The sequence below is a fragment of the Eriocheir sinensis genome, chromosome 14 (assembly GCF_024679095.1).
Source record: "Eriocheir sinensis breed Jianghai 21 chromosome 14, ASM2467909v1, whole genome shotgun sequence".
Taxonomy (NCBI): domain Eukaryota; kingdom Metazoa; phylum Arthropoda; class Malacostraca; order Decapoda; family Varunidae; genus Eriocheir; species Eriocheir sinensis.
Window position 1 is genome coordinate 11,521,685 of NC_066522.1, and position 15,234 is coordinate 11,536,918.

At 44.5% G+C, this 15,234-nt stretch overlaps 1 protein-coding gene across 3 annotated transcripts in view; it reads left to right on the top strand.

Moving 5' to 3' along the window:
• The window catches only part of LOC126998447 (putative neural-cadherin 2), a 127,178-nt gene that overhangs the window by 86,370 nt on the left and 25,574 nt on the right, over positions 1-15,234 (top strand). For all 3 annotated transcript variants that reach the window (XM_050860133.1, XM_050860132.1, XM_050860131.1), the window contains exons 3-6: positions 3,254-3,369; positions 9,428-9,592; positions 9,940-10,095; positions 11,363-12,740. In XM_050860133.1, coding sequence (XP_050716090.1) covers positions 3,254-3,369; positions 9,428-9,592; positions 9,940-10,095; positions 11,363-12,740 — 1,815 coding nt within the window. The remainder of the gene's footprint in view (positions 1-3,253; positions 3,370-9,427; positions 9,593-9,939; positions 10,096-11,362; positions 12,741-15,234) is intronic.

Genomic DNA, 15,234 nt, shown 5'->3' on the forward strand with positions numbered 1-15,234 from the left:
GGAGAATAACTGAAGTAGAATACGGAGGAGATGTAAGAGGAGGAAAGAGGAAGAGGAAACTTTTAAGGAGAAAGAGGAGACGTAAGAGAAGAGGAAGAGGACAAGGAAAACTGTTATGGAGGAGGAGGAGGAGGAGGAGAGAAGAGGAAGATGAAAAGTGTTACGGAGGAGGAAAGATGAGAGGTTAAGAGGAGAGAAGGGAAGGAAGGGAAAAAGTGAAAGTCGAGAAGGAGGCAGAGAAAGGGATGGTGGCGATCATGTAAAGAAAGAACGACGAGGAGGAGGAGGAGGAGGAGGAGGAAGAGGAAACATTGGAAGGGAGAAAGGATATGGAGGAAGAGAAGAGAGAGAGAGAGAGAGAGAGAGAGAGAGAGAGAGAGAGAGAGAGAGAGAGAGAGAGAGAGAGAGAGAGAGAGAGAGAGAGAGAGAGAGAGAGAGAGAGAGAGAGAGAGAGAGAGAGAGAGAGAAACACCATCTTCAAGTTATACATCTCAGCAAAGAATTATTATACTCTTCAAATTACTCACTTAAAACCTATACATAAACAGGTAACATGCGTACTAAAATGCAATGCTAAAGTAATAGAATAAAACATACTTATGAAAGACACCTCTTCACACCTGAACCGAACCGCGTCAAAAAAATGCATTAAATAAATAAAAAGAAGAGCAGGTAGATGGTTATAAAAAGAAAGACTGGCTATTAAATACATACCCTTTGAATGCTGCCTAACAAAGATCACGGAAAGGTCAAACAAAGAGAGGAAGAGGTAGAGACAGTGAATTCGGATACTAGCTACTGTTGTTATAGGGTGGAAGGCTCGCGTGTTTGACCTCTACTCTGTGACTAAAAACGAAATAACAGACACTAGTGACCCAAATAGGTATTGTTTAGGGTTTTTAAGGTTGGTGGTAAACGTTTGTTGAAGTCAGTCACAACAGAACATGCGCCGCCACCTGGTTAGTGCAGCACCCACCAGCTCGGCCCCCCCTCCCAATGGTGACGTGAGCGATCAAATACCAAAAAAATACAAGGCCCTTTTCTGTGGTGACCTGTAGAGCCTCCATTCTTAACCCCTTCACTGCGGATTTCCTACAAGAAGACCTCACCAAGCTACAGGGACGGAACAAAAAGTGGTTGATACTATTCAATGAAGAAAAATGTAAAATCATGCACCAATACCATATGGGAAACACTCCACTATCCACCACAGAGGCAGAAAAAGACCTGGGAATACATGTTACCAGGCTACCAGTGAAAGCCACATCCGTGCGATTCGCAGCGGACGGGTTAATAGGGTACATGGAAGAAACACTCCCCTTTTCCATGTCAATTTGCCTCGACAGGATCAAGATAAATGACCCAGAGTCCACGCGAGTTACCGGCGAGACGTAAAAGAAGAGAAATGTTCACTCGTCTCCCAACGTGTCATTTATTGCAACGGGAAAATGCGTATGAAAAAATATGTAAGGACGACAAATATAATCTCGTTTTTATCTGTTTTCCCTTTCGCCCTGTTCGGTGGAAACGGCCATCAACAGGAACTCAAATAAGGGAGTGTTGAAAATTAATACTGTAAGCTTCATCAGTATATACGATAATAAATGTAATGATAATAATGCTAATAATAATAATGTTTTAAGTACACTGAACCGTAAAATTTATAATCACCAGAACAACAAGTAAAATTAATAGATTATCCGTAAACTACACGAAGCATCCATACACACACACACACACACACACACACACACACACACACACACACACACACACACACAATATCGTTTATGAATATTAATGTATATATGCATAATACTCTGAATTATATAAATGCCTATTTCGGAATTTCTAAACACCTGAATTCTCCCCTATTTCATTTTTTTATTCTTTTATTTATTCCTTAACGTTTTTCTTTTTTATAGTGTAAATGTTTCTTTTTTTTCTGTTTTTTTTCTTTCTCTGTATTTCTTTTCACTTTCACGTCTTTCTCCTCCTCTCTCTTCTTCCTCGTCTTTCACATGTCTTCTTTTTTTCATCTTTCTCTTTTATATTCTTCTTTTCAGCTGTATAATCCTCCTCCTCCTCCTCCTCCCTTTTCATCACCTCTTCTTCCCTTGCACAATATCCTTTTTTAGATCCTCCTTCTCCCTCTCCCCTTTCATCGCCTCCCTTTTCACTATTCATTATCCTTTTTTTATCCCCTCCTCTTTCTTTCATTTATCAGGCCAACCTATTCCCCCTCTGCATTAATATTTCCTCACCTCCTCTTTCCTCTTGCTTTCTTTCCACTTCTTCCAATCATATTCTCTTTTTCCTCGTCATCAGTATCTTTCTTTATCGCCTCCACTTTCTCCTCTTCATGCAATCAACTTATTCTTCTTTTGATTTACTATTTATTTTCCTCCTCTTTTTTCTCTCTCCTCCGTTTCCACTTACATTCTTTTTTTTCTTCTCGTCATTATCAATATTTATCACCTTCCTCTTTATTCTCCTCTCTCTTAATATTTTCCTTTTTTTTCCTTTCTCCACATCAGTATCTTTCTTTACCTCCTCCTCTTTCTTCTTTCCGTTCTGCATTCCAATTTCTTCTTTCCTTTCCTCCTGTTTTGTGTCCTTTTGCACTCACATTCTCATCTTCCTCCGCATCAATATCCTCCTTTATCATCTCTTTCTTCTTTTCATCAACCAAGTCATTCCAGCTCTGCATTCCTATTTCTTCGCCTCTTTTTTCTTCCTGTTTTCTCTCCTCCTTTTGCACTCACATCCTCATCTCCCTTCGCATCAATATCCTCCTTTATCATCTCCTTCTTCTTTTCATCAAACCAAGTCATACCAACTCTGCATTCCTATTTCTTCGCCTCTTTTTTTCTTCCTGTTTTCTCTCCTCCTTTTGCACTCATATCCTCATCTCCCTTCGCATCAATATCCTCCTTTATCATCTTCTTTTCATCAAACCAAGTCATACCAACTCTGCATTCCTATTTCTTCGCCTCCTTTTTCTTCCTGTTTTCTCTCCTCCTCATTTTGCACTCATATTCTCCTCTTCCTTCTCCTCCTCATCATTCTCATCATCACCGGCTACCTTTCACGGGAACATCACCAACCCAGGACCACATTACCACATCCCTAATTCCTCTTCCTCCTAAACAACCTTCCAACAGCTAGAGAATCAGGGAAACATTACACTTTGGGACACTAAGCGCCACGTGCACTTATACCTCTCTCTGACCCGTCCCCTTTCTTTGCCCAGGCGCCGAAGTGAGGTACAGCATCACGGGGGGGAACAGGGACGGGCTCTTCACCATCGATCAGCGCAAGGGAATCATCACACTCGCTGCCGCCCTGGACTACGAGATCAGCAACGAGGTAAGGGGGGAGATAGAAGGAAGGAGAGGCGTTGGCAATGCTATCTGTGAGTGTCTGTATGTGTGTCTGTGTGTGTGTGTGTGTGTGTGTGTGTGTGTGGAGGGGGTGGTGAGCTGAGGGTTTTTTTTGTGTGTGGGTGTGTTTATGGTGAGGTTGTTAAGTGGGGTAGTTTTGGTCTATCTGGTGTTCATGTGTGTGTGTGTGTGTGTGTGTGTGTGTGTGTGTGTGTGTGTGTGTGTGCATGTGTGTGTGTGTGTGTGTGTGTGTGTGTTGTAAGAATATGTATAAGCAAGGAAGTAAAAGATTATCATTCGTATATGTATTTCAATTTGACGTGTCCAGTTTCATTCCAGAAGGTTTGGTGTGAATTTTGGCTACTTTCTTTGTTTTGTTTGCTTGTTTTTCGTTATTTGTTTTTGCCGTTGAGTCGCTTCCTTTGCTGTAAAAAAAAAACTTCGAAATTAGAAAAAAAAATATGTAACACTTTATTAATCAGCCCGTCTGTTTGCCTGATTGCCTTACTTCATTTCTATTCATCTGTCAGTCTCTCCACAGTCCTCGCCTCCACCTCTGAACACACAGCTGTCTATCTACCCGCCTTGCGCTGGTAGAAAAAAAAAAAAGAAAGGGACGCACGCACAGCCATCACGAACACTTTATGAATCTCTCTCTCTCTCTCTCTCTCTCTCTCTCTCTCTCTCTCTCTCTCTCTCTCTCTCTCTCTCTCTCTCTCTCTCTCTCTCTCTCTCTCTCTCTCTCTCTCTCTCTCTCTCTCTCTCTCTCTCTCTCTCTCTCTCTCTCACACACGCTCTTTATTATCCTCATTTCCACCTCTTAGCCTTCCTATTTCTCCTCTTCTTCGTTTATTTCGTTCTTTTTTTCCTTTTCTCTCGTTCTTGTTCTTATTCTTTGTCTTCCCTTTTTTTTCCTCCCCCTCCTCCTCTTACTCGTTTTTTCCTTTTCATCTCTCTCTTCTCTTCCTCTTCGTTCTCGCCCTTCCACTCCTCTTACTTCTACTCCTTCTTCTTCTCTGCCTACTCCTCCTCTTCCTTCTCCTCCTCAAACTCCCTTCCATTCTAAAGTAACAATGATTAATACTCCTCTTCCTTTTTATTCACATCCTTCATCTCCTCCTCCTACTCCTCCTACTCTTCGTTTTCCTCCTCAAACTCCATTCCTTTGTAACGTAACAATGATTGATACTCCTCTATATTCTCACCCTTCACCTACTTCTACTTTTTCGACTTTTCCTCCTCCTGCTCGTCCTCTCCTCGAACTCCCGTCCATTCTAAGCTAGCAATAATTAATAAACTCTCCACCCGAGCGCCGAGCCAGCAAGCCACTCGCCCACTCAACCACTCAGTCTTAAGAGCTCTCCGCCGCGATGTGTCCTCTCCTTATTGTTATATTCTTATTGACACGACCATTAAGACGAGACGCAGAGAAGTGATTTATCAATTGCCCGCCAGCACCAAAATCGCGACCGAGTGGAAGAAAGAGGCTTGGCTGGGTGCGAATATTAGAGGTTTGGGATAGGCTTGGATAGGATATTAAATGTATTATTGTTAGGATTGAAGAGCTGAGTAATTGCACTGAAGCAGGAAATTGATTTAAAAGCATCGCAGAAATGAAGGAAATAGGTATGACGAGATTTGTTTAAAGGAGAAGGATAGAAAGAAAGAGATGGACAGAGAGAAAGAGATAGATAGATAGGGACAGGAAAGAAAAAAAGAGAGAAAGAAAGAAGGAGAGAAAGGAAGAAAGAGAGACAGAAAGAAAGAAAGAGTAATAGGAAAAGATATATAAAAAGAAAGAAACAAACAAAGAAATAAACAAACAAACAAAGAGAGAGAGAGAGAGAGAGAGAGAGAGAGAGAGAGAGAGAGAGAGAGAGCAACGAAAACACTTGCAGGAAGGAGCGAATACCCAAACCAGTCCCTCAAGAAAGAAAGAAAACGCCGTCAAACCAAGAAGCATAAAAAAGCATAATTATCGTATCCAGAGAAATAAAGTAGCAGAAAAACGCGATTAGTAAAAAATAGTCAGGAGCAATGCAAGTAAATGACACAAAAAGAAGAAATGGTGGTGGTGGTGGTGGTGGTGATGATGGTGGTGGTGGTGGTGGTGGTGGTGGTAGTGGTGGTGATGGTGGTGGTGGTGATGAATAAAAAATGAAATGCCGATGTTGTTGTTTTACTTCATTTTACTTTTCCCGGTTGTTGTTTTTCGTCCTTTTCTGTATCTTTCTCTTTCTCCCCTATTTCCTTTTTTTTTTATTCACACATTTTCGTCAACATTCCTTACCCTCTTTTTCTTTTTCTTTCCTTCTATTGGGATTTTCTTCTTTTTTTTCATTTTCTTCTTTTTTGACGTATTCTATTTTCTTTTTTTCATTCTCATACTTTTATTCTGCACTGTCTTTATTTTCTCTATTTCTTTATCTTATTATTGTTATTTTTTATTGTTCTTTTCCTTCTTTATCTCCACCGTATTTTTTTCATCACTTTTTCCTCTATCTCTATCTTCTTATCATTTTTTCTTATTCTTCATTTCCTTCTTTTTTTCCTTTCATTTTTTTTCTCCTCGTATTTCTTTTTAGCTTTTTTCTTTATGCTCTTTTCCTCTTTAATTCCTTATAATTTTTTTCCTGTTATTCTTTTTCTTCTTTTTCGCTGTATCACTTTTTTTCACTCATATATATTCAGCATCTTTTTTCCTCTGTTTATCTTTATATTTTTTTTATATTTTTCTTTATTATTATTATCATTTTCCTTTTTTTGCTGTATTACTATTTTTTCCTCCTCGTATTTCTATTTACCATTCTTTCTTCTTTATCCTTTTATCTTCTCATTTCTTTTTCATATTATTAACTTCTTTCTTCTTTTCACTGTATTCTTTTCTCCTCGCCTTTTCATTCAACATTTTCTTTTTTCCTCTTTTTATCTCCGCCGCTTCTTTCATCATTCTAAATTTATTCCCCTTTGCTCTTCGCGTCGCTTCTTATCTTTTATCCTCCTTTGTCTGTCTGTATGCATGTCCGTCCGTCTGTCTGTCTGTCTGTCTGTCTGTCCTCTGCACAAACGTTTATATTTCTGACCCCTTTCTTGCTCTCTCCTCCGCGTCCCTTTTGTCCTGCCTCTCGTTTTCTTTGGCCAATACTTATCCCATTTTCTTTCAGCGCTTTCAGATTACACCTCTTTTCTTCTGATCCAGCGCATGTGTATATATAGTTTCTTGTATCTACTTTTCCTTTTCCTGTCGGAGTAATATTTCGGGTTTTATTTTATTTATTTGTTTATTTCGATTCGGCGTAATTATACATTTGCTGTTACTCAGTTTTCCCTTTTTTTGTTTGTTTGTGTATTTAATTTTGCAAACGATATTTTTTTTGTGTGTGTGTGCGTCGTGTCTTTTCGTTCATGTAATCCTTTTTGTTTCTCTCTCTTGCAGTCTCTCTCTCTCTCTCTCTCTCTCTCTCTCTCTCTCTCTCTCTCTCTCTCTCTCTCTCTCTCTCTCTCTCTCTCTCTCTCTCTCTCTCTCTCTCTCTCTCTCTCTCTCTCTCTCTCTCTCTCTCTCTCTTTATTTAAACTGACAATCTGTAGTACACAACATATTTGTTTTTGCCGACGACACTTTATGCGATCGTTCGTAACGAGAAGCATATGTTTCACTGTGCACTTTTCAGGGCTTAAAATGTCACTTTTTCTTGTGCATTATTTCAAAAGCCCTTTACACTTGTTCACTGTGTATTTAGCATCACTAGTGGTGTGTGGCATGTTCTTCGCCACCTGTGAGCAGCCACTTTTACCTGCTGGGTGGACATTTCCCTCACTGATGGCCCTGCTGCAGTGAACGTGTTCCACAGGCGGGACACCCTGGAGGTGAAGGTCCTCTGGTGCTGGCTGGCGCGTGACCTTGGCACCCCGACCTGCTCGTGGCTGGAGAGTACCGTTCTCGTATCTCTCACAGCCTCTCGCGGGGGGAGCCTCAGCCTCGCCAGGTGTGGTACTCCTTGTACCTGGGCCTTGTGGAACACCACCAGCGCAGCGACGTCCCGGCGGTGCTCCAGAGTGTCTAGACTCTCTAGAGGTATAATATCCTGAGGGGGCGGCTGGGGGTTGTTCTCCTGTAACAGTCGCTGCACCCGTCGCTCCACCTTGTCCAGTCTCTGCAGGTGTGTGGCAGCGCTGGACATCCAGGTCAGAGCCCCGTACTCCAGGTAGGGTCTTACCTGGGCCTTGTAGAGGAGCATAATTCCTCGCTTGTCGAGGAAATTAGCCACTCTACGAAGGGCAGAGACACGTAGGGAGGCTTGGTGGGCGACGTGTTTCAGGTGGCGGTCGAAGCGCAGCTCTCGGTCCAAGTCCACTCCGAGGATCCTGACGTAATCCTGGAGCGGGAGGGTGACGGAGCCAAACATCACCCTTCCTTCGACAGCTTGTGTGGCTGCCGGGGACCGAGAGATCACCATCGCCTGAGTCTTCTCAGGAGCAAAGTTCACCAGCCAGCGCTCCCCCGACTCCCGTATCAAGCGTAGTTGCTGGTTGACGTCAGCAACCGCTTGCTGGCTTTCTTGGCGAGGGTAGGAGAGGGAGAGCGTGCAGTCGTCAGCGTATGCAGAGACTGCTGGCAGACTCCTGAGAAGGTCGTCGATGTACAGATTTCAGAGGACAGGTCCCAGCACAGATCCCTGAGGGACTGAGGCACCCACTGGGAGGTCCTTGGACTGCTGGCCGCCGACGACGACGTGGAGGCTTCTTCCTTGAAGGTAGTCGCTCATCAGCATCAGCAGGTGTCCTTGGATGCCTTTGGCACGAAGCTTCTCCAGCAAGCCCGCGTGCCACACCCGGTCTCTCTCTCTCTCTCTCTCTCTATCTCTCTTGCCCTCTATCTCTTTCCGACTCTCTTTTTGTGCCTCTGTGAATGACCTCCTCCCCCCCACCCCCCTCTTTCTCTCTCTTTCATCTTCTTTATATTTTCTTTTCCTGGAGTCTGATGCTCTCCCTCTCTGTCTGTCTGTATGTCTCTCTCTCTCTCTCTCTCTCTCTCTCTCTCTCTCTCTCTCTCTCTCTCTCTCTCTCTCTCTCTCTCTCTCTCTCTCTCTCTCTCTTTTCCCATCAGGACCAAATATAGGTAGCAATTTCGCAATATCAGTTTCTGCAGCAAAGGAAGACCAATCTATTTTCTCGCTTTCTGAGTGTCTTTCTTTCTTCGTTATCTGCCTCGAAGGAAAGAACTCAGGCGCAACGGTAAAAAGAAAAATGTATAGAGATAAATAGGAGAGTAGATAAAATGTTTCGTACACGCTATATGGAGCCGCAATCTTCCCATCAGTAAAAAGAAAATAATATGAATGGAAAGATGATTTTTTTATTATTATTATTGATGCTCATGTAACCTTTCTTTTTTTTTTGGGGGGGTGATGTCTTTTTTTTCTCCTTTATTCAACACACTGCTGATATATAGTTTTGTTGTTGTTGTTGTTTTTACCTTCGACATTTCGCATTTTGGGGCTGAATTCGGAAACTGTTTTGTAAATTGAAACCGTAATTATTATTCTTTTTTCATGGAAGTATTTTTACACGTTTCTACTTCCTTTGATAACGGGAGCATATATTTTTATTCTCTCTCTCTCTCTCTCTCTCTCTCTCTCTCTCTCTCTCTCTCTCTCTCTCTCTCTCTCTCTCTCTCTCTCTCTCTCTATCTATCTATCTACACACCTCGTCGATCACCACAACCTAACTCTACTTTCAAACCTATCAATCAATGCACACACTCTTCGCCCTCTACCTCATTAATCACTTCCTCTATAGACAGTCTAGAGCCAATACAGCTAACCTAACACCCCCTCACCTTCCCCCCCTCACTCCCACCTTCCCCTCATAACCCCACCTCCCCCCACCCCCCCACCTTCCCCTATCTCTCCCAACCTTCCCATTCCTTTCCCCAATCTCTCCATACCTTCCCCCCATCTCTCCTCACTTCCTCTCACCTCCCCACCTTCTCCATACCTTCTCCCCACCACACACTCACCCTCCCCGCACACCACTACCCACAGCACGAGTTGGTGGTGTCTGCCGAGGGTGACATGGAGGTGACGCATACGGTGGTGCAGCTGAGGGTGACCGACGTCAACGACAACCCCCCGGTCTTCCTGAACCCCGACCCTCGCATCACCCTGGTGGAGGAGGACGACCGAGACTTGCCCGCCCCTGTGGCGAAGGTAAGGAGGAGGAGGAGGAGGAGGAGGAGGAGAAGGGGGAGGAGGCGAGGGCTAGAAAGGGAGGAGAGGGTAAAGGAGGGCGAGAGAGAGGAGGAGGAGATCTAGGAGGGAGGGAAGAAGGGCCTGGAGGAGGAGGAGGAGGAGGAGGATATATGGATAATGAAGATACTGAGAATGGAGATGAGAGAGAAAAGAAGAGAGTGAATGAAGGCAGGTTTGAAGTTCGTCAGGATAGGGACGTGTGTGTGTGAGTGTATACATGAGTGTGTGTGCGTGAGTGTGTGGGAGGGGTGTATGGGTGTGTGGTGGTCATGACTGAGGCTTGGGGGTGTCTGGGGGGTCGGCAGGTGATGGCAGTGGACGCAGACAGCCGGGATGCGGGGCGTCTGGTGTACCGCGTGATCGGCGACGGAACGCACCATGAGGAGACGGGCGGCGGCGGTAGCGGCTGGGAGACGTTCTTCGCTATCCACGCCCGCACCGGAGACCTCATCCAGCTGAAGGTACGTGCTCTGGTTCTCTGGGTATGTCTTCCTTCCTGTCTCTCCTTCCGTCTGTCTGTCATTCTGCTTGTTCATCCATTTTTGTTATCTTCGTCGTTCTTTCTGTATATTTTTTCTTCTTGCTCTCTTTCCCTCTCCGTCTGTCAATCGTTCTGCCTGTACATCTTTATTTATGTCTGCATGTCTGTCTCTGTGTCCCTGCATCTTTTTCTTATCGCATGTCCTTCTGTCTGTGAGTTTCCTTCTTCTTTTCACTGCTTCTGTTTATATCTCTGTGTAATTATTTTTTCTTGTTTGTCCTGTCTCTTCTCTCCGTCTGTGTATCTTTCTTTTTTACATGTTCGTCTGTCTATCCCTGTCCGTCTATATCTTTCCTCTTCTTTGTCTGTGCGTCTGTTTATCTCTCGTTTGTCTCGCTTTTCTTCTCTCTGTGCTTCTCCTTTTCTTTGCCTGTCTTTTCTCTCTTTCTCACCGTCTGTTTATCTCTCGTTTGTCTCGTTTTTCTTTTCTCTGTACATCTCTTTCTCTTTGCCTGTCTTTTCTCTCTTTCTCACCGTCTGTTTATCTCTCGTTTGTCTCGTTTTTCTTTTCTCTGTACATCTCTTTCTCTTTGCCTGTCTTTTCTCTCTTTCTCACCGTCTATGCATCTCGTTCTTCTTGCCCGTTCGTCTGTTTTTTTTTCTGTCTGTCCTTCTCTCTTTCTTCTTTCCAGTTCGTCTGTTTGTCTCTAATTGTTTTCGATACCTTCCCTTATTCACGCCTTCGTAATTCGCCTAGTTTCTCCATTCTTTCTCTTTTCTTCCTTACATTCTCCGTCGGCGTTTCCTTCACCTTTTTATATTTATTTTTACGTATTTTTCTATTCTCTTTTTTTATTATCTTCTTTTATTCTCGCATCTCTCTTGACACAAACATCGATACTTTTTTCTATCCCTTGTTCTTTTTCTTTTTTTCCTCGACGATGTTTCCTGTGCCTGTCTTTCTTTATTTGCTCGTCTGTCAGTCCTCGCATATCTCATGTTATTTGTGTCGCCATGTTTTTGTGTCTGCCAGTCTTTGAAGGCCTATGTTTTTTGTGTGGCTTGTTTTTCTGTCACCCTGTTTTTGCGTCGCTCGTTTTTTTCTCCCTGTTTCTGCGTCACCCTGTTTCTGCGTCACCCTGTTTCTGCGTCACCCTGTTTTTGTGTCTGTCAGTCTTAAGTGTTGCCCTGTGTTTCTGTCGCCCCGTTTAAGTGTCGGTCTGATTCTTCCTTCCCTCCCTGTGCAGGCGCTGGACCGGGACCCGCCTCAGGGCAGGGACGAGTGGCGGCTGCGCGTGGAGGTGCGGGATGGCCAGTGGTGGGAGGAGAAAGACGAGGTCACCCCCACGCTGCCCAACCTCTCCTCCCCGACGCACCACCACCGGCAGGCGTCATGGGGCCACCGGGAGCCTGAGGGGGACACGCACATTGGGGAATCAAGAGGTCAGAGGCGTGGCGGAGTCGGGGTCACGGTGCCAAGTGGTTACAGAAGCAGGAGAGCTGAGCGTCGCGCGTCACTCAGCGACTTCATGATTCACGGCACGGAGCGACTCATCTCCTCGCCTCTTTACGCCCCGGACGCAATGCAAACTGCCGAGGCCACCACACGTCTTCCAGGTTTTTCCAGACGGGCGCCAGGAAAGCTCCGGAACCAGGACTCATACTCATTCAATCCTAGACTCGATGATGACAAGGTGATGACTTCCAGGATATCTGATACGGGGGGAAAAAACAAGAACCCTCCTTCCGACCCTTCCGCCTCGGCAGACTTGAGTGACAGCCGCGGGACGGTGCCTCGAGACTTAGAAATGAGACACGTGGCGCCGCCGTTCAGGAAGGTTCGCCACGCACTGTTCTATCCGCCCCGCCTCACCTTCGGGGTCCAGGAGTTTCAACGTGAGCTACGAGAAGACCCTCACCTGGAGCAGCGACGGAGGCAAGGCAGCATTAACGAGGACGATGTAAAAGTTTCCGTCTTAGGAGAAGATTGCAGGAAGCCGCTTGAGATGAAACAACTCCTCGCAGACTCATCCGTGGCAGATCCCGGCCAGCACGACGCTCCGGAGACACTCTCAGATCGCACGAGAGGGAAGGGGGACAGGACAAACCTCAGGACAAACCTCTCACAACTCCCCGTTACGAGAGGTACTCAAGGCATGTCAGGAAAGTCGAGTCGGAGGCAGAGGAATCCCAAGAAGTCTCGCGCGGGACATAAAGAAGCCAAGCTGTCCCTCTTCTCGCCTGGACGAAAACACTCAACAGACAAGGACCAGCAACACAACGCCGCCGCAGAGAGCACAAACACGCGACTCCTCCAAGACACGAATGTTTCAGAGTCTTTTACCGCCTCCCGTCGCCTCGTGCGTTCCTCCCAGCGCCGTAAGGGTCACAGGGTCAAGCGGGATGCCACTGACGCGGACTACGGAGGGCTGGAGGGCATCCCGACAGAGGAGAGAGGCTGCGACGAGGCGATGTTTGACTACGGTGACGGGGGCGGCGACTCAGGTTGGCGTGTGCACGTGGTGGAGACGGTGGTGACGGTGAAGGTGAAGGACATCAACGACAACGCCCCCGTCTTCCCCGACACCACCATCTTGGGCGCCGTGGAGGAGAACGGTGCTACGGGTGAGTGTCTGTCTGTCTGTGTGTCTCTCTGGAGAACGGTTCTACGGGTGAGTGTCTGTCTGGAGAACGGTTCTACGGGTGAGTGTCTGTCTGGAGAACGGTGCTACGGGTGAGTGTCTGTCTGGAGAACGGTGCTACGGGTGAGTGTCTATCTGGAGAACGGTGCTACGGGTGAGTGTCTGTCTGTCTGTGTGTCTGTCTGTCTATCTGTCTGTCTCGCTTTCACTCTTACTCTCACCCTCTCCCTCTCCCTCTCCCTCTCTCTCTCCCACCGAGATTAAGAAACTTTCCAAGGCCGATCCAGGTTGTGTTGCGTTGTTTGGGTTCCACATCGCTTTTTTCTTTTTCTTTTTTTCTTTCATTAACGGATGACGGAAGAAAAACTCGCTCGCTTGATATGGAGGAAAACGTGCAATGGTTCCCTCCTCACTGTGTTGTTTTCTATCCCTTTTTCTGTCTCTTCTGTTTTCTTTTTCTCTGGTTTTCTTCTCTTCTTTTTTTTTCCCGCGGTCTTAACAATACCATAAGTGCCGCCTAGCTCGAGGACATGTTTTGTTTTTCATCCTCTGTTTGTTTGTCTGAACCTGCTAGTGTCTTCCCCGGGTGTATTTTTAGATTCATAGTTCTTTTTTTCCCTCTGTTGCTGTTTTTATCTCTCTTCTCTTCTCTTCTCTTCTCTTCTCTTCTCTTCTCTTCTCTTCTCTTCTCTTCTCTTCTCTTCTCTTCTCTTCTCTTCTCTTCTCTTCTCTTCTCTTCTCTTCTCTCTCTCTCTCTCTCTCTCTCTCTCTCTCTCTCTCTCTCTCTCTCTCTCTCTCTCTCTCTCTCTCTCTCTCTCTCTCTCTCGTCCCTTCCTTTCAGTCTGTTATCTTATCACTCCGTTGTTTTCTTTCATTTTCCTCTTTCTTTTCTTGTCTTTTTCATGTCCTTCCTTTGTTGTTACTCTCAGCAAGACTTTTTATTTACTTTTTCATTTCCTCCATCTCCTCTTCCTCCTCCTCCTTCTCTTCCTCCTCCTCCTCCTCCTCCTCTATTTCCTTTGTCATCACGTATCCACTCTTTCTTCTGTCATTTCGTATCACTGCGTTTCGTCTAGCTTTTTACTTGATTTATTTTTTTTATCATATAATTTTGTGTCTCTATTCAGCAAACCATCACAGCAGTACCGTTCGCTTCCTTCCCCATACGCTATTTCCATCTCTTTCTATCTAACGTGTATCTCTATGTATACAGACCTATAATACACCGATTTATTTTTTTACTCAATATCAAAATAAGTTTCATCATTGTTATCTAGTGGTGTGTCTCATTTCAGCAAAACATAGACATAGTACCGTTCATTTCCTTTATCATGTTTTATTCTCATCTCTTTCTATCTAGCGTGTATCTTTGTGTATTAGAGATGAAAGGGGTGGAAGCTGCGGGTAGGAGAGGAAGAGGGAAGTGGAAGAAAAGAAATGAGAGGAGAGGAGAAGGCAGAGAAAGATTGCGGAAGAGATTAAGCCCACTAAAACACTCTATAACACCATACAGATTAAAACAAACACCCGGCTTGACTTACGCATGACCTGAACAATTAAAACACATCGACTTCGCACGTAATTGAAGAGGAGTCCACCGTTTTTTGTGTGCGTTTTATGTTTGTTTTTGTTTTCCTTCCCTGATCCGAGTCTCCTAGGCGAAAAAAAAAAAACTCCTTCCTCCTTCAATTAAAGGAGCGAAAACAACGTCAATTAAGGGAGCAAAAACAACATCAATTAAGGAGAGCAAAGAATAGAGGAGAAAGATTAATCACACACACACACACACACACACACACACACACACACACACACACACACACCTGCTGTATACCGTATTTTGGTTGGGCCAGGTGAGGTTAGTTGTCTAGGTGTAACGCTCCTAGGTAGAGTTCTTAGTTAATCGACGCGTTATTTCTTACTTCTGAAGGTTTTATGTTCTTATGGTTCTTGCTTTCTCGACGTGTTCTTAGTCTTGAAGGTTCTTTGTTCTTATTGTTCTTAGCTTTATTGTCATTATTGTTTCTTACTCTTTCAAGGTTTTATGTTGTCAGGGTTGTTATTTTTTTAACGTGTTCTTATTCTCGAAGGTTTCATGTTCTCACGGTTCTTACTTTTTTCAACGCGTTCTTACTTTTCAAGGTTTGGTGTTCTTACGGTTCTTACTTACGGTTCTTATTATTTATGGTTTTATGTTCTTACGGTTCTTACTTTTTCAACGCGTTCTTACTTTTCAAGGTTTGGTGTTCTTACGGTTCTTACTTTTTCAACGCATTCTTACTTTTCAAGGTTTTATGTTCTTATGGTTCCTACTTTCTCAACGCGTTCTTACTTTTCAAGGTTTTATGTTCTTACGGTTCTTACTTTTTCAACGCGTTCTTACTTTTCAATGTTTTATGTTCTTATGGTTCTTACTTTTTCAACGCATTCTTACTTTTCAAGGTTTTATGTTCTTATGGTTCCTACTTTTTCAACGC